The 20,536-nt window shown below is 48.6% G+C and overlaps 1 protein-coding gene across 5 annotated transcripts in view; it reads left to right on the top strand.

Moving 5' to 3' along the window:
* LOC127006305 (dmX-like protein 2) overlaps positions 1-20,536 on the top strand; it is a 66,967-nt gene that overhangs the window by 28,557 nt on the left and 17,874 nt on the right. For 3 of the 5 annotated variants that reach the window (XM_050876021.1, XM_050876017.1, XM_050876018.1), the window contains exons 36-55: positions 136-250; positions 808-983; positions 1,902-1,994; positions 2,426-2,602; positions 3,565-3,771; positions 4,836-4,898; positions 6,052-6,252; positions 7,574-7,806; positions 8,347-8,519; positions 8,930-9,072; positions 9,670-9,914; positions 10,389-10,529; positions 11,097-11,195; positions 12,360-12,470; positions 16,099-16,228; positions 16,781-16,917; positions 17,592-17,653; positions 18,258-18,400; positions 19,134-19,354; positions 19,912-20,036. In XM_050876021.1, the coding sequence (XP_050731978.1) occupies positions 136-250; positions 808-983; positions 1,902-1,994; positions 2,426-2,602; positions 3,565-3,771; positions 4,836-4,898; positions 6,052-6,252; positions 7,574-7,806; positions 8,347-8,519; positions 8,930-9,072; positions 9,670-9,914; positions 10,389-10,529; positions 11,097-11,195; positions 12,360-12,470; positions 16,099-16,228; positions 16,781-16,917; positions 17,592-17,653; positions 18,258-18,400; positions 19,134-19,354; positions 19,912-20,036 (2,995 nt within the window). The remainder of the gene's footprint in view (positions 1-135; positions 251-807; positions 984-1,901; positions 1,995-2,425; positions 2,603-3,564; positions 3,772-4,835; positions 4,899-6,051; positions 6,253-7,573; positions 7,807-8,346; positions 8,520-8,929; positions 9,073-9,669; positions 9,915-10,388; positions 10,530-11,096; positions 11,196-12,359; positions 12,471-16,098; positions 16,229-16,780; positions 16,918-17,591; positions 17,654-18,257; positions 18,401-19,133; positions 19,355-19,911; positions 20,037-20,536) is intronic. The other 2 variants (XM_050876019.1, XM_050876020.1) reach the window with 2 other exon arrangements.

Raw genomic sequence — 20,536 nt, 5'->3', positions numbered from 1 at the left:
AGGAGGTGGTGCGGGGGTGTGTATATGTGTGTGTGTGTGTGTGTGTGCGTTTTCCCTCTATGTGTGTATATATGTATGTGTCGAACTTATCCCTCCCTCCCTCTCACTCTCTCTCTCTCTCTCTCTCTCTCTCAGCCGACCCCAGTGTCTTCAATTTCTACATCTACCTACGCACTCATCCACTGCTCATCCGCCAGTGCATTGCCAACACAGCCAAAGGAGGAGGTGCAGCCACCCTCATGGCATCCAGGTGGGTTGGTGGGGGTGGATGAGGGGTGGGGTGGGGGGTCAGAATGTGGAGGAAGGAAAGAGGGAAGGAAGGAAGGAAGGTGTGTGTGTGTGTGTGTGTTATTTCATTCATTATATATTTTTTCTTCTTTTCCTTCCTTCCTTCTTTCCTTCCTTCCTTCCTTCCTTCCCTTCATTTCCCTTCCTAACCCCACCATTCCCTTCCTTACCATTCCCTTCCCTTCCCTACCCTTCCTTTCCCTTCCCTTCCCTTCCCTTCCCTTCCTAACCCTTCCTAACCATTTCAACCCCTTCTTAACCTTACCCAACCCTTCCCTTTTGTTCCTATCCCTGCCCAACCCTTCCCTTCCTAACCCTTACCCTTCCTAACCCTTCCTAACCATTCCAACCCCTTCTTAACCTTACCCAACCCTTTCAAACCCTTCCCTTCCTAACCCATATCCTTCCCTCCCCTTCCTAACCTTTCCCAACCCTTCCATACCCTTTCCTTCCCAACCTTCCCCTCCCGTACCACCCCCCCCTATTCCTACCACCACCACCGCCCTCCCCACCACACAGACTCAGCGCAGGTCAGCAGACGAGCGTGTATGGGAGCACTATGACGCCTGCTGAGCGCCGGTTGTACTTCACCACAGCGCACGCCCACCTCACCGCCGGTTGCCCCACCCTGGCCCTTGAGGTGCTGTCCAAGCTGCCTCACAATGTCACTGAGCTGCAGGAGCCGACCACGGGAGGTATGTGTATGGGGGGTGGGGGGATGTGTATGTGTGTTTGGGTGTTTGTTTGAGTGTGTGTAGAAGGGAAGGAGAGGATGTAAGGAAGGAAGAGGAGAAAGAAAGAGAAGAATGAAGGGAAGGAATGGAAGGAAGAGGAGAAAGAAAGGAGAGAAATGAAGGAATGTTTGTGTATTGAGAAATTTTGAAGAATGAAGGAAGGAAGGAAGGAAGGAAGGAAGGACGCAGAGGAAAGAAAGTCTAAGTCTGCATGTGAGAGAATGAAGAAATGAATGAATGAAAGAAAGGAAAATGAGATAGAAAGAAAAGAAAAAAAAGAAAGAAATTGAAAGAAGAAAGGAGAGAAGGAAAGAAAGAGAGAAATTAAAAGAAGGAAGGAGAGAAGGAAAGAAGGAAAGAAGGAGAGAATTTAAAAGAAGGAAGGAGAGAAGGAAAGAAGGAAAGAAAGAGACAATTTAAAAGAAGGAAGGAGAGAAGGAAAGAAGGAAAGAAAGAGACAATTTAAAAGAAGGAAGGAGAGAAGGAAAGAAAGAGAGAAATTAAAAGAAGGAAGGAGAGAAGGAAAGAAGGAAAGAAAGAGAGAAATTAAAAGAAGGAAGGAGAGAAGGAAAGAAGGAAAGAAAGAGACAATTTAAAAGAAGGAAGGAGAGAAGGAAAGAAGGAAAGAAAGAGAGAAATTGAAGGAAGGAGAGAAGGAAAGAAGGAAAGAAAGAGAGAAATTAAAAGAAGGAAGGAGAGAAGGAAAGAAGGAAAGAAAGAGAGAAATTGAAGGAAGAAAGGAGAGAAGGAAAGAAAGAGAGAAATTGAAGGAAGAAAGAAGAGAAGGAATGTATGTGTGACTGATATTGAGACAGAGAATAAATATGCCTAAAATCACTAATCCTCCTCCTCCTCCTCCTCCTCCTCCTCCTCCTACAGACCTTCTCGGCAGCCCCACGAAGGAGAGGAAGCCATCAGTAGGCCTAATCAGCAGTGGGACTCTCGGGGCTAACACCACTTTGGCTGACACTGGTAGGCTGATATTTCTATTATTATTATTATTATTATTATTATTATTATTATTATTATTATTATTATTATTATTATTATTATTATTATATTGTTTTCTTATCTCATATCTCTCTCCTAATTTATCTCTCTTGCTAGTTTTTGCATCCTCGCTCTACGCAATCTCTCGCTCTAATGTTCCAGTCTATCTCTCGCTCTATTTCTTCCTCCCCTCTTTTATCTTGCTCTAATTTATCACTTTTTTGCTGCCTTTCGCATTCTCGCTCTACGTAATCTCTCGCTCTATCTCTCGCTCTATCTCTCGCTCTATCTCTCGCTCGCAGCACTGACCCCTCTGGGACTCCACTTGTAACTCTTGTTCTGTATTTCTTCCTCCATCCCTCTTCTCTTTCTCTCACTCTCTCTAATCTCTCTCGCTCTATCTCCCTCCGCAGGCCTCTCCTTCGACTGGGCCGCTCCATCCTCCTCCACCTTCACTCCACGCCGGCAGGAGGCGGATGAGCTGGACCTGGATTTCTCACTTGGAGGCGGGGATGACGAGGAGGAGGAGGAGGAGGAGGCGGAGGAGGAGGAGGAGGAGGAGAAGGGAGGAGCTGATGATGATGATGGTGGTATGTATATGTGTGTGTGTGTGTGTGTTTGTTTTGGTTAATTTTGTCTATATTTTCTTCCTTCCTAAATTTCCTTTCATTTTCTTCCTTTTCTTTCTTTCTTCCTTTCTTTCCTTCATTCCTTTTTTTTTTCCCTCCTTCCCTCTCCTTCTTTTCCTACCTCCTTCATTCCTTCTCCTTTCCTGTTATTTCCTTCCTTCTCTTCATGGGCTTCGTGGTGCAGTGGTTAGCACACTCAGCTCACAACCGAGAGAGCCCGGGTTCGATTCCCGGGCGGAGTGGAAAAATTTGGGCGGCTTTTCCGATACCCTACGCCCCTGTCCACCCAGCAGTGAATGGGTACCAGGTATTAATCGGGGGTTGTGTCCTGTCTCCTGGGGTCTGTTTCCTTCTCCTATAATTCCTTCCCCTTCTGTCTCTCTCCAGCATATGACCACAGATGTTGCGCTGACTAAACCAAACTTTCCAACTTTTTCCTTCCCCTTCTGTCTCTCTCCAGCATATGACCACAGATGTTGCGCCGACTAAACCAAACTTTCCAACTTTTTCCTTCCCCTTCTGTCTCTCTCCGGCATATGACCACAGATGTTGCGCCGACTAAACCAAACTTTCCAACTTTTTCCTTCCCCTTCTGTCTCTCTCCGGCATATGACCACAGATGTTGCGCCGACTAAACCAAACTTTCCAACTTTTTCCTTCCCCTTCCCTTCCCCTTCCCTCCCCTTTCCCCATTTTTCCCTCCCTTCCTTTCTTCCTCCTGTTCACTTCTCCCACACACTCTCTCTCCCTCACGCACTCCACACCCATACCTCCCTACACTCACTCTGCCACACCCATTCTCCCACACACACTCACCACACACCCTCCCTCTTCCTCCACCATCACTAACCACACCACTTAAACTCAGTCCCATCCACCCTCCGCTACCACGCCTTATCGGACCCTCCCTCCACCCCCTGCAGGCCGCCCCAAGCAACTGGACATCATGGCGCAGCAACTGAAGTTCATCTCGTGTCTCAAAATGATGATGGAGTCCCTGGCTACGCTGGCGACGGGCTGTGAGGTGGATGGCGGGCAACTGCGATACCAACTCTACGTGTGGTTGGAACGCGAGGTGGAGGCCTTGAAGGAGGTGTGCGATTACTGCAGCGCGGAGACCCAGCCTGGAGGTATGAGGGGGTGAAGGGGTGGGGATGGGGCGTAGGGGTGAATGAGTGAAGAAGAGAATGAAGGAGAAGGAGAGAGAAAAGGAGAGAATGAATGGACAAAGTAAAGATGAAAAGGAGAGGGAAATGGAGAAGAAAAAGGAGAGAAATGATTGCAAGAAAGAAAATAGAGAAAAAGAAAGACTTGAAGGAAGAAAAATATAGGAAGAAAAAAAAAAAAAAAAGAAAGAAGAAGAGAAGGGACTAGTTAGGGAGAGAGAGAAGGAGCGCAGAATTCAGTGGAATGAATGAATGAAGGAATGAAGGAGTGAAGGGGTGTATGAAGGGGGTGACAGGCTTGGATGTGGGATGTGTCGGGCAGCTAAGTTAAGTTAGGCTAGGGGATGTGTCATTGATATTTTCGAGCAATACATCAAGGCCGAACTCACACCCACCAACTCACCTCAGTAATTATGAAGACTACCCTGCTTAGCGCCCACCGACCCATCCCATACCCCAGGGCCCCAGGAAGGACATAGCCAGCGGGTCACTTAGCCAGGATGTAGAGGGGTTTAGATTTAGTGGTCTGAACCGGTCAGCGAGGTGACTCTGGCCTTGTAGCTTGTAGTTAACTTGGTAGCAGCAACGAGGCGACCGCTGATGGGAGGTTAGACCGACTGCTTCTCAGGGCGGCAGAACGCTGAATGCTTGTGCTTGCCACGAAGGTTAACGGGTGACTAATCGCGGGTGAGCTTTGGAGGTTAACTCATTTTCTTTCAGAGCTTTGTTGAACCACTGGTATGAGCTTGTGGCATTTATTAGTAATGCTTGTTTCGATATCGGACGACCAATACTTCCCTAAACAATCGTGTGTGTGTGTGTGTGTGTGTGTGTGTGTGTGTGTGTGTGTTTTTCTCTCATTATTATTATTATTATTATTAGTAGTAGTAGTAGTAGTAGTAATAGTAGATATATTTCCATAGTTGATATATATATGTAATAGAAATCATAGTATAAATTTTACTATGTGTGTGTGTGTGTGTGTGTGTGTGTGTGCGTCCCATCTCAACGCACTTTCATCACCACAGCACTCAACTTCAACGGGGGGTTGCTGAAAGAGCTGTCTGGTGATGGTGGTGGTGGTGGTGGTGGTGAGTAGCCGTGGTGTTGACTGGTGATGCCTGGTGGTGATGACTAACTTTGTGGTGGTGGTGGTGGTGGTGATGGTGGTTGGATGGTGGTGATGGCTAAATTGTACAGGGGTGATGACTCTGGTGGTGTTGACTGGTGGTGATGACAGGATTGGTGATGAGGGTGGTAGTGGTGATGGTGGTGATGACAGGATTGGTGGTGAGGGTGGTAGTGGTGATGGTGGTGATGACAGTATTGGTGGTGAGGGTGGTAGTGGTGATGGTGGTGATGACAGGATTGGTGATGAGGGTGGTGATGACAGGATTGGTGGTGAGGGTGGTAGTGGTGATGGTGATGACAAATGGTGATGACTTATATAGCTAACTGTTTGGTGGTGATAATGATGAGAGAATTGGTGGTGATACAAGAGTGGTGATGATGGTGGTGATGACAGAGATGGTGGTGGTGATGACATACCTAACAGTTGTGATGATTGAGTGGTGGTGATGACAGATGGTGATGACTAAACAAATCTAACTGTGTGGTGATGACAAGATTGGTGATGAATGGAGGTGATGGTGATGACAGAGATGGAGGTGGTGATGAAAAACAGTGATGAGTGGTGATGACAAGATTGGTGATGAATGGAGGTGATGGTGATGACAGAGATGGAGGTGGTGATGAAGAACAGTGATGAGTGGTGATGACAAGATTGGTGATGAATGGAGGTGATGGTGATGACAGAGATGGAGGTGGTGATGAAAAACAGCGATGAGTGGTGATGACAAGATTGATGATGAGTGGAGGTGATGATGGTGATGACAGTGGTGATGACAAAGATGGAGGTGGTGATGAAAAACAGTGATGAGTGGTGATGACAAGATTGGTGATGATGGTGATGACAGAGATGGAGGTGATGATGACAAATGATGATACCTAAACAAACATATATATATACCTAACTGTGTGGTGATGACAAGATTGGTGATGAATCGAGGTGGTGGTGATGGTGGTGAATGGAGGTGATGATGATGATACTATTAACCTCCTAACCAAACCTCATTAAAACTATCATTACCATTATTATTATTATCATTATTATTATTATTATTATTATTATTATTATTATTATTATTATTATTATTATTATTATTATTACTTACTTCTCCACAGCCTTCAGCGACCCCGATGTCCTCGACCCCTTGGGAGCCGAGGACGGGGTGGGCGGGGGCGGGGCGGAACAACCCCCCATGGCCGCCAACACCCCCGGGCCCCCCTCCGAGCCTGCCACGCTTCATGAAATTCTACAGCAAGAGAAGGCCGAGTTTGAGGAGAAGATGGAGCGGGCAGGCAGGAGGAAGCGATGGCTGCTGGGTGAGTGGGGGGGGGGTGTGATTGTAGGGGAGGGGATAGGTGGGGAATGCTGGGTGAGTGTGGGGGGATGGGGAGGGGATAGGTGGGGATGGTATGTAGGGCGGGGGGGGAGGGGGGTTGTAATGAGAGAAGGAGGGAGGAAAAGAAGAAGAAAGAAGGGGAGGGAATCCGTAATGGGTGAGAGAGAGAGAGAGAGAGAGAGAGAGAGAGAGAGAGAGAGAGAGAGAATGTGATATGGGTCTGTAATGGGGAATGGTATGGGGGTGTAGGGTTATAAGGATGACAGTATAGGGGTGGGGGTTGTTGTAGGGGTGATGGTATGGGGTGTTTTGTGCCTATATTACAAGCTCGCCCTTCCTTGGCCATTCATGGGGCTTCGTGGTGCAGTGGTTAGCACACTCAGCTCACAACCGAGAGAGCCCGGGTTCAATTCCCAGGCGGAGTGGGAAAAAATTGGGCGGCTTTTCCGATACCCTGTGCCCCTGTCCACCCAGCAGTGAATGGGTACCAGGTATTAATCGGGGGTTGTGTCCCGTCTCCTGGGGTCTGTTCCCTTCTCCTATAATTCCTTCCCCTTCTGTCTCTCTCCGGCATATGACCACAGATGTTGCGCCGACTAAACCAAACTTTCCAACTTTTTCCTTCCCCTTCTGTCTCTCTCCGGCATATGACCACAGATGTTCATGACTAAACCAAACTTTCCAACTTTTTCCTTCCCCTTCTGTCTCTCTCCGGCATATGACCACAGATGTTGCACCCACTAAACCAAACTTTCCAACTTTTCTGTCTCTCTCCGGCATATGACCACAGATGTTGCACCCACTAAACCAAACTTTCCAACTTTTCTGTCTCTCTCCGGCATATGACCACAGATGTTGCGCCGACTAAACCAAACTTTCCAACTTTTTCCTTCCCCTTCTGTCTCTCTCCGGCATATGACCACAGATGTTGCGCCGACTAAACCAAACTTTCCAACTTTTTCCTTCCCCTTCTGTCTCTCTCCGGCATATGACCACAGATGTTGCGCCGACTAAACCAAACTTTCCAACTTTTCCTTCTCCTTCTGTCTCTCTCCGGCATATGACCACAGATGTTGCACGACTAAACCAAACTTCCAACCTTTTCCTTCCCCTTCTGTCTCTCTCCGGCATATGACCACAGATGTTGCGCCGACTAAACCAAACTTTCCAACTTTTTCCTTCCCCTTCTGTCTCTCTCCGGCATATGACCACAGATGTTGCGCCGACTAAACCAAACTTTCCAACTCTCCTTTTTCTTATGTTTTGCTGTTTGTTCATATGTGTGTTTGCGTCCGTTCCAGCCAACCAGCAGCTTCTCCGCACTCTACTTAGCTACTGTTCACTGCATGGGTCCAGCGGTGGCGGCCTAGCCTCGGTACGCATGGAGCTAATTCTACTTCTTCAGGAGCTTCAGCAGGAGAACAGCAAACAGCAGCTCCTCTCCCCGCTGCCCTTCCCCACCACCCTTCCGCTCCTCTCCGCCTCCATCGCATCAAACAAGACCGTTGTGTCGGATCCTGTGCGCCACTTGCAGGTATGGGGTGTTGGGGGGTGAGGGGGTGAGGTGAGGGAGGGGTGTGTGTGTTTGAGATTGAGTAAATGTGTAGATATAGATTTTTGTGTGTGTTTGTGTGTATGTGTGTGTGTTTACCTCTTTCCCTTTCCTTCCCTTACCTTATCTGCTCCCTCCTTCCCTTCCCTTCCCTTCCCTTCCCTTCACTTCCTTTCCCTTCCCTTCCCTTCATTTCCTTTCCCTTCCCTTCCCTTCACTTCCTTTCCCTTCCCTTCCCTTCATTTCCTTTCCCTTTCCTTCCCTTCCCTTCCCTTCCCTTCCCTTCATTTCCTTTCCCTTCCCTTCCCTTCCCTTCCCTTACCTTTCCTCCCTTCCCTTTCCTCCCTTCCCCTTCCTGTCCTTTTTCCCCCTGTCTTTTCCCTCCCTTTGGCTCCCTTTCCTTTCCCATCCTATCCACTTCCCCTTCTTTCCCTTTCTCTCTCCAATACGTTATCACCCCAATCCCTTCCACTGAACCCCAACCCCCAGTCCACCATCTAACCCCTTCTTCCCCACCCCCAGGCCGGGACACACGACCTCCTTCAAACCCTGGTGGAGCTGCGTGGTTTAGAGCGCCCCCGCCCCTCCGTGCTGGGTGAGGCTGCTGTGTTGAGGAACCTGGCTGCTGCGCTGTCTGCCTGTATCTACCAGTCCCTGTGTGATTCCGAGACCTTCACTGTTAAGACACAGCACAGGTGAGGGCTAGGGAGGGTGTGGGATGGGAGGGAATGGAAGGGAAGGGAGTGTAGGAGTGAGTGAAGGAGGGAGAGATGGAAGGAGAAAGAAAGGGAAGGGGTAGTAAGGGAAGGGGAGGGAAGGGAAGGGAGTGGATTGAGAGGGAGGAAGGAGAGGGAAGAAGGAAGGAAGGAAGGAAGGAAGGAAGGGAAGGAGGATTGAGGGAGTGGAAGGAGGAAGGGAAGGAAGGAAGGAAGGATTGAGAGGGAGTGGAATGAGGGACAGTGGAAGGGAGTGGATTAATAGGAAGTGGAATGAGAGGGAATGGATGTGAAGACTACTACTACTACTACTACTACTACCACTACTACTACTACCACCACCACCAGCACCCTAACACCCCATCCTCCCCCCCTCTCCTCCCCCCCAGAGTGGCCGCATTGGGCGTGGACATTCAGCACCTCAGTGTGGCCCATCGCGAGAGTCACCTGGTGGGCCGCGACACCCGAGGAGGGGCCGCCACATCAGAGGAGGAGGCGCTGGTCGTCTGCACCCCCCCCGCCAAGTGGCCAGGTGAGAGAGGGAGGGGTAGAGAGGAGGGAGGGAGTGGGGGGGGGAGAGAGAGGGGAGATGAGTGAGTGAGATTGGGGAGAAGGATTGGGAGAGGAGAGAAAGGGAGAGAGAGAGAGAGAAAGTGAGGGATGAAGAGGAAGAGGAGGAGGAGGAGGAGGTGTGAAGGAAGAGGATGAGAAAATGTGGAGAAAGGTGTGGAGGAGGAGGAGGAGAAGGAGGAGGAGAAAAAGAAGGAAGAAGGAGGAGGAGGAGGAGGAGGAGAAGGAGGAGGAGAAAAAGAAGGAAGGAGGAGGAGGAGAAGGAAGATAAATAGGAGAAGAAGAAGGAAGGAGGAGGAGAAGGAGAAGAAGGAGGAGGAGGAGGAGATGTACCCTTCAATCACCCAAAAAAGACAGGAAGAGAAGAAGAAGGGAAGGGAGGAGGAGGAGGAGGAGAGGAAGAAGAAGAACAAAAAAGGAGGTGAAGGAGGAGGAGGAGGAGGAAGAGAAGAGGAAAGAAATGCAAAGAAAAACTCTGAACACAAAAACAAAACAAAAAAAATCAATAACATAAAAAAAACTCTACAATTACACCCATTCCATCATCCCCCTACTACAGGCGTCACCTCGCTGCTCGCACTGCTGGCCCGGGAGAGGGACGAGGACACCCCTAAGCTGAGCCTGCTGCTGTGCGAGGCCTTCGTGGCGGTGTACCTGAGCCTGTTGGTGCATGGGGTGGCCGCCAGCGACGCCTATGTTCTGTACCGGCTCGTGGCGCGTCCCGTGACCGACCGGGACTGGGCGACACTCTTTGGGGGCGGCGTGAAGAAGCAGCTCAAGGTTATAACTGCTAATGTTCTGCCGGTGAGTGGGGGGTGAGGGGCGAGGAAGGGGGTGGTTGGGTTAGGTTAGGTTAGGTGTCGAGAGGGGTTAGGTTAGGAGGGGGTCAGGGGGGTGGTTAGGTTAGGTTAGGTGGTGGGGTCTGAATTGGGGGTTGGAGAGGGGTTAGGTTAGGAGGGGGTCAGGGGGGTGGAGGGGTGAGGAAGGGGATGGTTAGGTTAGGTTAGGTTAGGTGGTGGGGTCTGAGTGGAGGGGTGGAGGGGTGAGGAAGTAGGGTGGAGAGGAGGAAGAGAGGTGGAGAGGGGAGGAAGAGGGGTGGTGGGGGAGGAAGGGGGGTTAGGTTAGGTGGTGGGGTGAGTACTGGGAGGTGGAGAGGGGTTAGGTTAGGAGGGGTGGAGGGGCGGGAGGAAGAGAGGTGGAGAAGGGGGGTTAGGTTAGGTTAGGTTAGGTGGGGTCCCTCTCTCTCACCCCATACCCCCTTTCCTTCCATCCCCACAGAGCCAGGGTTCGGTGGAGCGTGAGAGCAGCGTGGCGGCGGCGGCGGCGGTGGCGGCTGTGGGCGGGGAGAAGCTGCTATCCACCTTCTCCAAGACTCGCATGAAGATCAACATGAAACTGCTTGGTCAACTCGGGTTCCAGGTGCGTCAGGTCGGGATGGTGTCGTAATGTTTATAGTTTGTTTTTGTTTGTTGTTATTAAAGACACGGAAGAGGAGGAGGAGGAGGAGGACAACCACAACAAGGAGGAGGAGGAAAAGTATTGTGAAGTTGTGTATATAGCTATGTATTTACCCTGGCCCAAGATATGGTCTGGTGTCCTGTGTGTGCTTGTGTGTGTGTGTGTGTTGGGGGGGGAGAATGTGTGTGTGTGTGTGTTGGGGGGGAGAATGTGTGTGTGTGTGTGTTGGGGGGGAGAATGTGTGTGTGTGTGTGGGTTGGGGGGGAGAATGTGTGTGCGTGTGTGTGTGTGTGTGTTGGGGGGGAGAATGTGTGTGTGTGTGTGTGTGTATCAGGCTTGGGTTCAAATACATTTTCCCGTAGTCAAACCCAAGTACGATTCCTCTTCAGTATCACAAATGCAAGTAGAAGTTCTCAGTTTTATGGCGTTTTATGGCGTTGTTGTACTCAAATGTGTGTGTGTGTGTGTGTGTGTGTGTGTGTGTGTGTGTGTGTGTGTGTGTCTTAACCACCAAATGTCTCCGTCCAGGACCCCCGGGGAGCGTCTGCCGAGGGTGAGGGCAAAACAGCCTACCGAGAGCACTTCCTCCCCCCAGAGATGTCCATTGTGTCCCTGCTGATGAAGAAGGTATTGTTGTGTTGATATTAACTGTTTAACTAGCTTTCAAGAGGGGAAAACAACCCTAACCTAACCTAACCTAACCTAACCTAACCTAACTTAACCTAACCTAACCTAACCCTGACCTAACCTGCCCTTCCTGTTAGCTCGTTTTCTTCCTCCTCTTTCTTCTGTTCTTTCTTCCTCTCTTCTTTCCTCCTCCTCACCCCCACCAGCTTTGAAGAGAGGAAAATCAACCTTAACCTAACCTAACCTAACTTAACCTAACCTGCCCTTCCTGTTAGCTCCTTTTCTTCCTCCTCTTTCTTCTGTTCTTTCTTCCTCTCTTCTTTCCTCCTCCTCACCCCACTAGCCTTCAAGAGAGAAAAAACAACCTTAACCTAACCTAACCTAACCTAACCTAACCTAACCTAACCTAACTTAACCTAACCTGCCCTTCCTGTTAGCTCCTTTTCTTCCTCCTCTTTCTTCTGTTCTTTCTTCCTCTCTTCTTTAGCTTTGAAGAGAGGAAAATCAACCTTAACCTAACCTAACCTAACTTAACCTAACCTGCCCTTCCTGTTAGCTCCTTTTCTTCCTCCTCTTTCTTCTGTTCTTTCTTCCTCTCTTCTTTCCTCCTCCTCACCCCACTAGCCTTCAAGAGAGGAAAAACAACCTTAACCTAACCTAACCTAACCTAACCTAACCTAACCTAACCTAACCTAACCTAACTTAACCTAACCTGCCCTTCCTGTTAGCTCCTTTTCTTCCTCCTCTTTCTTCTGTTCTTTCTTCCTCTCTTCTTTAGCTTTGAAGAGAGGAAAATCAACCTTAACCTTAACCTAACCTAACTTAACCTAACCCTGACCTGACCTGCCCTTCCTGTTAGCTCCTTTTCTTCCTCCTCTTTCTTCTGTTCTTTCTTCCTCTCTTCTTTCCTCCTCCTCACCCCACTAGCTATGAAGAGAGGAAAATCAACCTTAACCTAACCTAACTTAACCTAACCTAACCTAACCTAACCTAACCTAACTTAACCTAACCTGCCCTTCCTGTTAGCTCCTTTTCTTCCTCCTCTTTCTTCCTCTCTTCTTTCCTCCTCTTCACCCCACTAGCTTTCAAGAGAGGAAAAACAACCTTAACCTAACCTAACCCTGACCTGACCTGACTTGACCTAACCTAACCCTCCCCCTTCAGCCTATCCTGCCGCCCGAGCTTGAGAACATCGATTACGACTCTTCTGGCAGCGACGACGAGCAGGAGGACTTGGAAGAGGAGGAAGATGACGATGTATTCAAGGAGCCCAAGGTAGGAGGAGGAGGAGGAGGAGGAGGAGGAAGAAGAAGTGGTGGTGGTGGAGGAGGAAGAACAAAGAATGGGAGAATGAGATGGAAGAAGAAGGAGGAGGAGGAGGGGAAAGAGGAAGAGGAAGAGGAGAAGAACAGAGAAGAGGAGGAGGAGGAGGAGGTTGTGGTGGTGGTGGTTATGCTGTTAGTGGTGCAGAGGAGGAGGAGGAGGAGGAGGAGGAGGAAGAACAAAGAATGGGAGATTGAGATGGAAGAAGAAGGAGGAGGAGGAGGAGGAGGAGGAAACATGGAAACATGGAAACATGGAAACGCAGGCAACAGAAAGCCTATTGGCTCATTACGAGGTTGCCCGCTTTGGTGATTTAATCTGCTCGACAGCCTGGGGCCTGGGGAGCAGATGAAAGCACCTCGACATTGAGGAGTAGATGAAAGCACCTCGATATTGAGGAGCAGATGAAAGCAACTCAATATTCAGTTTACTCCCGACGCAGCGAAGTGACGGTCGATTCTATATTTGAAGGAGTTGATAGTATTCGCATTTACTACTTCTGAAGGAAGATTGTTCCAGTGACGGATGACTCGGTTTGAAAAGAAACTCCTTCCGATGTCTGTGTTACATCGACTAGACTGAATGGGTAAACCGTTATTTCTAGTTCTTAGGTTGGTTTGCAATTCAAAGAAATTGGAGTAATCGACGTTATTGAATTTTTTCAGATACTTGAAGACTCGAATCATATCTCCTCGTAGGCGTCTTTTCTCTAATGTAAAGAGATTGAGTCGCTTGAGTCGTTCCTCGCACGGTTGAGCCCTTAAGGTTGGTATCATTTTCGTTACGCGTCGTTGAATCCTTTCCAGTAAATCAATGTCCTTTCTGTAACTAGGAGACCAGAACTGTACTGCATACTCGAGGTGCGGTCTTACCATGGAATTATACAAGGATAGCATCCGTCTGGCGTTTTACACTCAAGTTCCTCGCTATGAACCCGAGCATAGTGTTGGCTTGGTTGTATGATTTTTTACAGATATTCTCGTGTTTCAGGTCACTGCTGATAGTGACTCCAAGATCCTTTTCCTCCTGCATCGCTTGCAGAGGTCTCCCATTCATGATGTATGTGTGTTTACTATTTCTGGACCCAATGTGCATGACTTTGCATTTGTCAACATTAAAGGACATTTGCCATTTTTCCGACCATTCGATAATGTGATTGAGGTCTTTCTGAATGATTTCGCAGTCGGTCTTTGTGAGGGCCTTTCCTCCCACCTTAGTGTCATCAGCAAATTTCGATATTGTGGATTTCAGTCCTGATTCGAGGTCGTTGATATATATGATGAAGAGAATGGGTCCCAGCACTGACCCTTGAGGCACTCCACTAGTGACTGGAAGCCAATCGGAAGGCTGTCCATTGAGTAGTACTCGTTGTTTTCTGTCGGTGAGCCAATCTCTTATCCACGTGATCAGATTGGCTCCAATGCCCGCCGAGTGCAGTTTCTTAAGGAGTTGCTCATGCGGTACCTTGTCGAAGGCTTTCTGAAAGTCCAGGTATATAACATCACTGGGGATGTGGGCATCCCAGTTCTTATATATACCTTGGAAGAAGTCTAATAAATTCGTTAGGCAGGAGCGCTTGTTTCTGAAGCCATGCTGGGTGTCGGAGATTACATTATTGTCTTCTAGAAACTTAACAAGTTTGTCTCTAATAATCTTTTCGAGTATTTTTCCTGCCACTGATGTCAAACTTATGGGCCTGTAGTTTAATGCAACGCTTTTGTCTCCTTTTTTGAAAATTGGTGTTACGTTCGCCATCTTCCAGTCTTCCGGGACCTTTTTCAATTGAACAGACTGGTTGAATATGTTAGTGAGTGGCTGAAGTATTTGTTGTTTAAGCTCTTTTAATAACCGCGGGGACAAACCGTCAGGTCCTGTTGACTTGTTCGTGTCGAGTTTATCCAAATACTCTTTCACTTCTTGGTCGCATATTGAGTCAATTTTCAAGGGCGTGATTCCCCTCGGCGGGTCAGGGTTCTCGGGCATGGTTTCGATGTTCTCGACTGTGAATACGGATGCGAGGTTACTGTTGAGGATTCTGGCCATCTGTTTACTGTCCTGAGTTGCAGCTCCAGTCTCGTCTGTCAGGGGACCAATATTGGATTTTACTTTCTTTTTCGATCTGATGTATGTGAAGAATTTTTTTGAGTTTGTCTTGATGTCACGCGCTATTTGTTTTTTCGTAGTTGCGTTTACTACTCCGAATAAGGCTGCGACAAGCTCTGAGGCTGTTGTGGTACTGAGTACGGGCTTCGGCCGTGTCATTCTCTTTCATTAGGTTATAATTCCTTTTTTTTAAGTTTACCGCCCTTTTTATTTCTCTGGTCATCCACGGTGGATCTACGGCACCATTTACTCGCCTGGGTTTCGTCGGCACTGTAGCCTTTTCTACTCCCAAAAGCTTATCTTTGAAGTTGTTCCACACGTTGTCGATTGTATTGTCGGTTAGGTGAAGTTGGTCCCAGGTCGAGGGAAGCAGCTCACGGGCTAGGTTGAAATTTGCTTTTTTGTAGTCTGGTATCACTGACGGATTGTCTACGAGTTTGTGACTTATGTTGACATTGAAACGGATTAAGTGGTGATCGCAACCGTTAATTTTTTCACCAACTTCACAGTCGTGAATGAGGTTGGGGTCGCTTACTAATACCAGATCCAGCAGATTGTTTTCTCTTGTTGGTTGAGTTACAACTTGAGTGAGGAACGAATCCTCCACCATTTCTATAAGCCTGTTACCCTCTTGATCTCCAGTCAATTGTCCCCAGTCAATGTTAGGGCAATTAAAGTCCCCAATTATGAGTGCTGGTTTACTTTGTGTTAAAGAGTGAAGCTCTTCGTACAGGGCAGTGTCATCGGCTGCTTGTTGTTTTGGAGGCCTGTATACGATCGCAAGTGTTAGTTTCTTATTATTCGCAGTTATTTCCACATAGACGGAGTCGTAATTCTCTGCATCCTGTTTGTCTATTTTTATGGCAGGGAGCGTACTTTTTACGTAGCAAATTACTCCTCCTCCTTTCTTGTGCATTCGATTTGTTGGAAGCTTTCAGACCTGGGAAATGACAGTTCAGATACTAGATGTGCAGAGTTGGCCCAAGTCTCTGTGATGGCTACCACATCTGGTTTCTCAGTTGCAATATACGCCCTAATTTCGTCCTTTTTGGGTAATAGACTGCGTGCATTTGTGTACAAAATGGAAATGTGACTACTGGTTTGGCCGCGTTGAGTTGAATGAGTTCGCTTGTCGGAGGCGTCGTTGGTTACACAGTTTCTTGCAAGCCGCATCGACGCTACGGTTCGGAGAAAGAGGAAAAGAATAAAGAATAGGAGGAGAAGGAGAAGGTTAAAGAGGAGGAGGAGGAGGAGGAGGAGGAGGAACCTAACCTAACCAAACCAAACCTAACTTAACCTAACCTAACCTAACCTAACCAAACCAAACCAAACCTAACCAAACCTAACCAAACCTAACCTAACCTAACCTAACCAAACCTAACTCACCTCACCCCAGCACTCACACACACACACACACACATCACTCCCTCCTCCCACCCCCCCTGACACCCCTAACCTCACCTCCCCCATACTCCAGGTCCACACCGAGAACCGCGAGCACTGTGACCCAGACTCCTACTCCTGGTGCATCCTACGTCTGGCCACGATCAGGGCCGCTCGGCAAGTGGTGGCCAGCTTCCTGGAGGTGGCCGGGGTGGAGATGATGGGTGAGTGTGTGCGAGGGAGGGAAGGGAGGAGGAGGAGGAGGAGGAGGTATGTTGTAGAGTAAGGAGAAAGGAAAGGAAGGGAAGGATTGGTGAGAGAGTGTATGTGAGTGAGAGTGAGTGAGAGAGAGAGAGAGAGAGAGAGAGAGGAAGAGAAAGAGGAAGAAGTAGCATTAAGAGAAGGAGAAGGGAAGAGAAGGAAGGATTGATGAAAGAGAGAGACAGAGGCAAAAAAGAAAGAAAGAAAAAGAGAGAGAGAGAGAGAGAGAGAGAGAGAGAGAGAGAGAGAGAGAGAGAGAGAGAGAGAGAGAGCAATGGAGGAGGAGGAGGAGGAGGAGGAGTAGGAAGGGAGGAGGAGAAAGAAGAGGAGGAGGAGGAGGAGGAAGAATGGAAGAAAGAGAGACAAGGAGAGAGAAAAGGCAGTGGAGAGAGAGAGAGAGAGAGAGAGAGAGGAAAAAAAAAAGAAGAGAAAGGAAGAGAAACAAACAGAGAGGCTGAAAACACACACCCCACTCACCCCACTCACCCCTCTCACCCCACCCCTCACCCCCACAGAGTTACCAATGCAGAGCCCACTCCTCCACTCTATCCTGAGGGCGCTGGACCACTGGATAGACGCCCTCGTTAGCCACCTGGAGTCCAAACGAGGGCCTCCACCTGAGTATATACCTGGCTGCTTCGCCGAGACGCAGGTGAGGGGAGGGGAGGGAGGGAGGGAGGGAGGGTCTGTCGCCTGTAGTTTTTGCCGCTGTCTTGTTTTGTTTATTGTTTTGTTTGTGTGTGTTTTGTGTGGATTTATTCTCCCTTTTTTTTCCTGTCTCCCTTTGTTTGTTCTCTCCCTTCTGTCTGTCTGTCTCCCTTAATTCTCTTCCCTGTCCGTTTTCGTCCTTAATTCCCTTCTGTCTCTCTCTCCCTTAATTCTCTTGTCTCCATTTTTCCTCCTTCTCCCTATCTCCCTTTGTTTTGTCTCCCTTAATTCTCTTGTCTCAGTTTTTCTCCCTTCTAATCTCCCTTCCTTCATTCTGTTTCTCCCTTAATTCCCTTCTCTGTCAATTTTTTCTCCTCCCTATCTCCCTTCTGTCATTCTCCCTTAATTCTCTCGTCTCTCCACTTTTCCTCCCTTCTCCCTATCTCCCTTCATTCCCTTATGTCTCTCTCCCTTAATTCTTCTCTCCTCTATCTTTCTCCTCTTTCTCAAAACCCAAATCTTACTCTTTTCTTTCCTGTCTGTCTCTCTCTATCTGTCTATCTGTATACATCACCTTGTCTATCTATCTATCTATCTATCTAAATCCATCTAACTGTCTATATCTGTCTGTCAATCGGTTATTCACTCTCTCTCTCTCCCTCCCTCCCTCTCCGCCAGGTCATGGGTCCGGCTATCCTGAAATACCGCGCCCTTCTGGAAACACACAACACACCCTTTGCGTAAGTATGAGAGACAGATAGATAGAAAGAGAGAGAGATGGTTAGAGTTGTGTTAGAGAGAGATAGTGAGATAGACAGACAGAGAGATGGATTGATAGGTGGGTAGATTGAAAGTGTTGAGAGTTTTGTTAGAGAGAGATAGACAGACAGAGATGGATTGATAGGGAGGTAGATTGAAAGAGTTTTGTTAGAGAGAGTGAGATGGACAGACAGAGATGGATTGATAGGGAGGTAGATTGAAAGAGTTTTGTTAGAGAGAGTGAGATGGACAGACAGAGATGGATTGATAGGGAGGTAGATTGAAAGAGTTTTGTTAGAGAGAGAGAGATATAGACATAGATACCGACCGAATAGATTAGAATGACAGTGTAGCAAACTTATGTGTATGTATATTGGTATGATTTTTTATTGTATTCATAAATCATTAAATTCACCTCATTTTTTCACCCCTGCACATCACCCCAACTCCCTCATTACACCCCACTTACACCCTCTGTACTTCCCCTCCCCTACACCCCTACACACCCCATTCATCTCTCCAACACTCCCCTCCACCCCTCTAACACACCATGCCCCATCACCCCTCTCACCCCACCCCTTACAGGCACAACAAGAGGGGGGTGAAGGCTGTCCAGCGTCTGTGGCATTTCCTCGTACGCCAAGAAAACGTTCAAGAGGTCTTCGTCCGGTACATCTTCGGCCGAAAGCGCCCCATCCAGGAGCCGGCCACCCTCCAGTCCGACCATGGTGAGGCGGGGAAGACTGGGGAAGGTGGGGATGGGGTCTGGATGGGTGGGGAATGTCTGGGGAAATTGGTATGTTGGGAAATGGAGTGGGGTGTGTGTGTGCTGAATTGTTTGGTAAAAATTGTGAGACTAGGGAGGTTTTTAGTGCATTGGGGAGAAAGGGAGGGATTGAAGGAGGGGGAGAAGGGTCAGGAAAAGTTGGGGAAGGTATGGGGAGGTGGGGAAGACTGGGGAAGGTGGGGTTGGGGTCTAGATGGGTGGGGAAGTGGGGTGTGTGTTTGTCGAATTGTATGGTAAAAATTGTGAGACTAGGGAGGTTTTTAGTGCATTGGGGAGAAAGGGAGGGATTGAAGGAGGGGAAGAAGGGTCAGGAAAAGTTGGGGAAGGTAGTTAAGTGTAAGGGGAAGGTATGGGGAGGTGGGGAAGTGGGGGAATGTGAAGGTTTGTGTGTATGACTTAAATTTTTGGAGTAGTTAGGTTAGGTTAAGGAAGGTTGAGAGAGAGAGAGAGAGAGAGAGAGAGAGGAGGGGAAGGTTAAAAAGGGAAGAGAAGGAGTAAATAAAGGAAGTTAGAGATGAAAAATTAAAACCCACTACCTCTACTACTACTATTACTACTACTACTACTACTACTACTACTACTACTACTACTACTACTACTACTACTACTACTACTACTACTACTACTACTACTACTACTACTACTAACCTAACCTAACCTAACCTTCCCTACAGATGATCCCAACAGTGACGTTGCCGACGGAATGGACGGATCAGGAACGGGCGAGGGCGGATCGGAGGGGGGCGGGGAGAGCCACATGGACCACTCCGAAGGGGGGGGCACCCTGTCGGAGGGGGTCGGGGCTTCCCACTCCGCCCCCCCGCCCCCCACGCTGGAGCCTGTTAGGATTATTCATAAGGATCAGGACTCAATCACGGCCTTCTGTATCAATGAGGTAAGAGAGAGAAAGAGAGAGAGAGAGAGAGGGGGGGGCAAAAATGAAGAGGAGAGAGAGGAAGGGGGAAGGTGAAGGAGGAGGAGTAGGAGAGGAAGAAGGGAGGAAATGGAGGAGAGAGAAAGGGAGAGAGGGAGGGTGGGTGTCACAGAGAGAGAGAGAGAGAGAGAGAGAGAGAGAAAAAGTTTAAATTTATATGTGTATGTGTGTGTGTGTGTGTGTGTGTGTGTGTGTGTGTGTGTGTGTGTGTGTGTTTGCAAGTCATCCTGTTTCCCCCCCACACCCTATCTCCCTCACCTCACCAAACCCTTCTCTTGCTCCCCCCACACGCACCCTATCACCCTCACCTCACCTAACCTAACTCCTGCTTCCCACACACGCACCCTATCACCCTCACCTCACCAAACCTAACTCCTGCTTCCCCCACACGTACCCTATCACCCTCACCTCACCTAACCTAACTCCTGCTTCCCCCACACGCACCCTATCACCCTCACCTCACCAAACCTAACTCCTGCTCCCCAACACACTCTACCACCCTCACCGAACTCCCCCAGGTGAACCCCGGGCTGGTGGCTGTGGCGACGGTGCGAGAGGTGCAGGAGCTGGACATCTCACTGCTCCTGGAACACCCCGGCTGGTTGACCAATGAGTGTGAGCTTGACGTCCTTGCCCTTAACAAGTGAGTGATAACAGGGGGACTCAACCAAGCCAACCAAGCCTTACCAAACCACTATACGGCTCTTCCTTTCACCCTACATCTTTCTTGCACCCTATCCTGTCACCCTTTACCCTGTCACACCCTGCTCTTCCACCGTACACTTTATACAGCAGGATGGACTCGACCAAGCTAACCATGCCTAACCTAACTTAACCTAGAGGAGAAGGACAGGGAGAAGGGAGAAGGGAGAAAGGAGGAGAAGGACAGGGAGAAGGGAGAAGAAGGAGAAAGACATGGAGGAGGGAGAAGAGGAAGGATGGGGAGAAGGAATAGAAGGACAGGGAGAAGAAGGACAGGGAGAAGGGAGAATTAGACAGGGAGAAGGGAGAAGAGAAGGGAGGAGAAGGGGTCTAAAATCATCTCCAGTTAAGTTAGGTTAAGTTAAGTTATAGAAAAACTCATGTAACTTATATAATTCACTTAAAACAGAAGCAAACGGAGATATCAAGAGGAGTGGTGTT

Source organism: Eriocheir sinensis, chromosome 32 (assembly GCF_024679095.1).
Source record: "Eriocheir sinensis breed Jianghai 21 chromosome 32, ASM2467909v1, whole genome shotgun sequence".
Classification (NCBI taxonomy): Eukaryota; Metazoa; Arthropoda; class Malacostraca; order Decapoda; family Varunidae; genus Eriocheir; species Eriocheir sinensis.
Note: the sequence above shows the minus strand (reverse complement) of the source record. Positions and strands in the feature narration are given on the sequence as shown.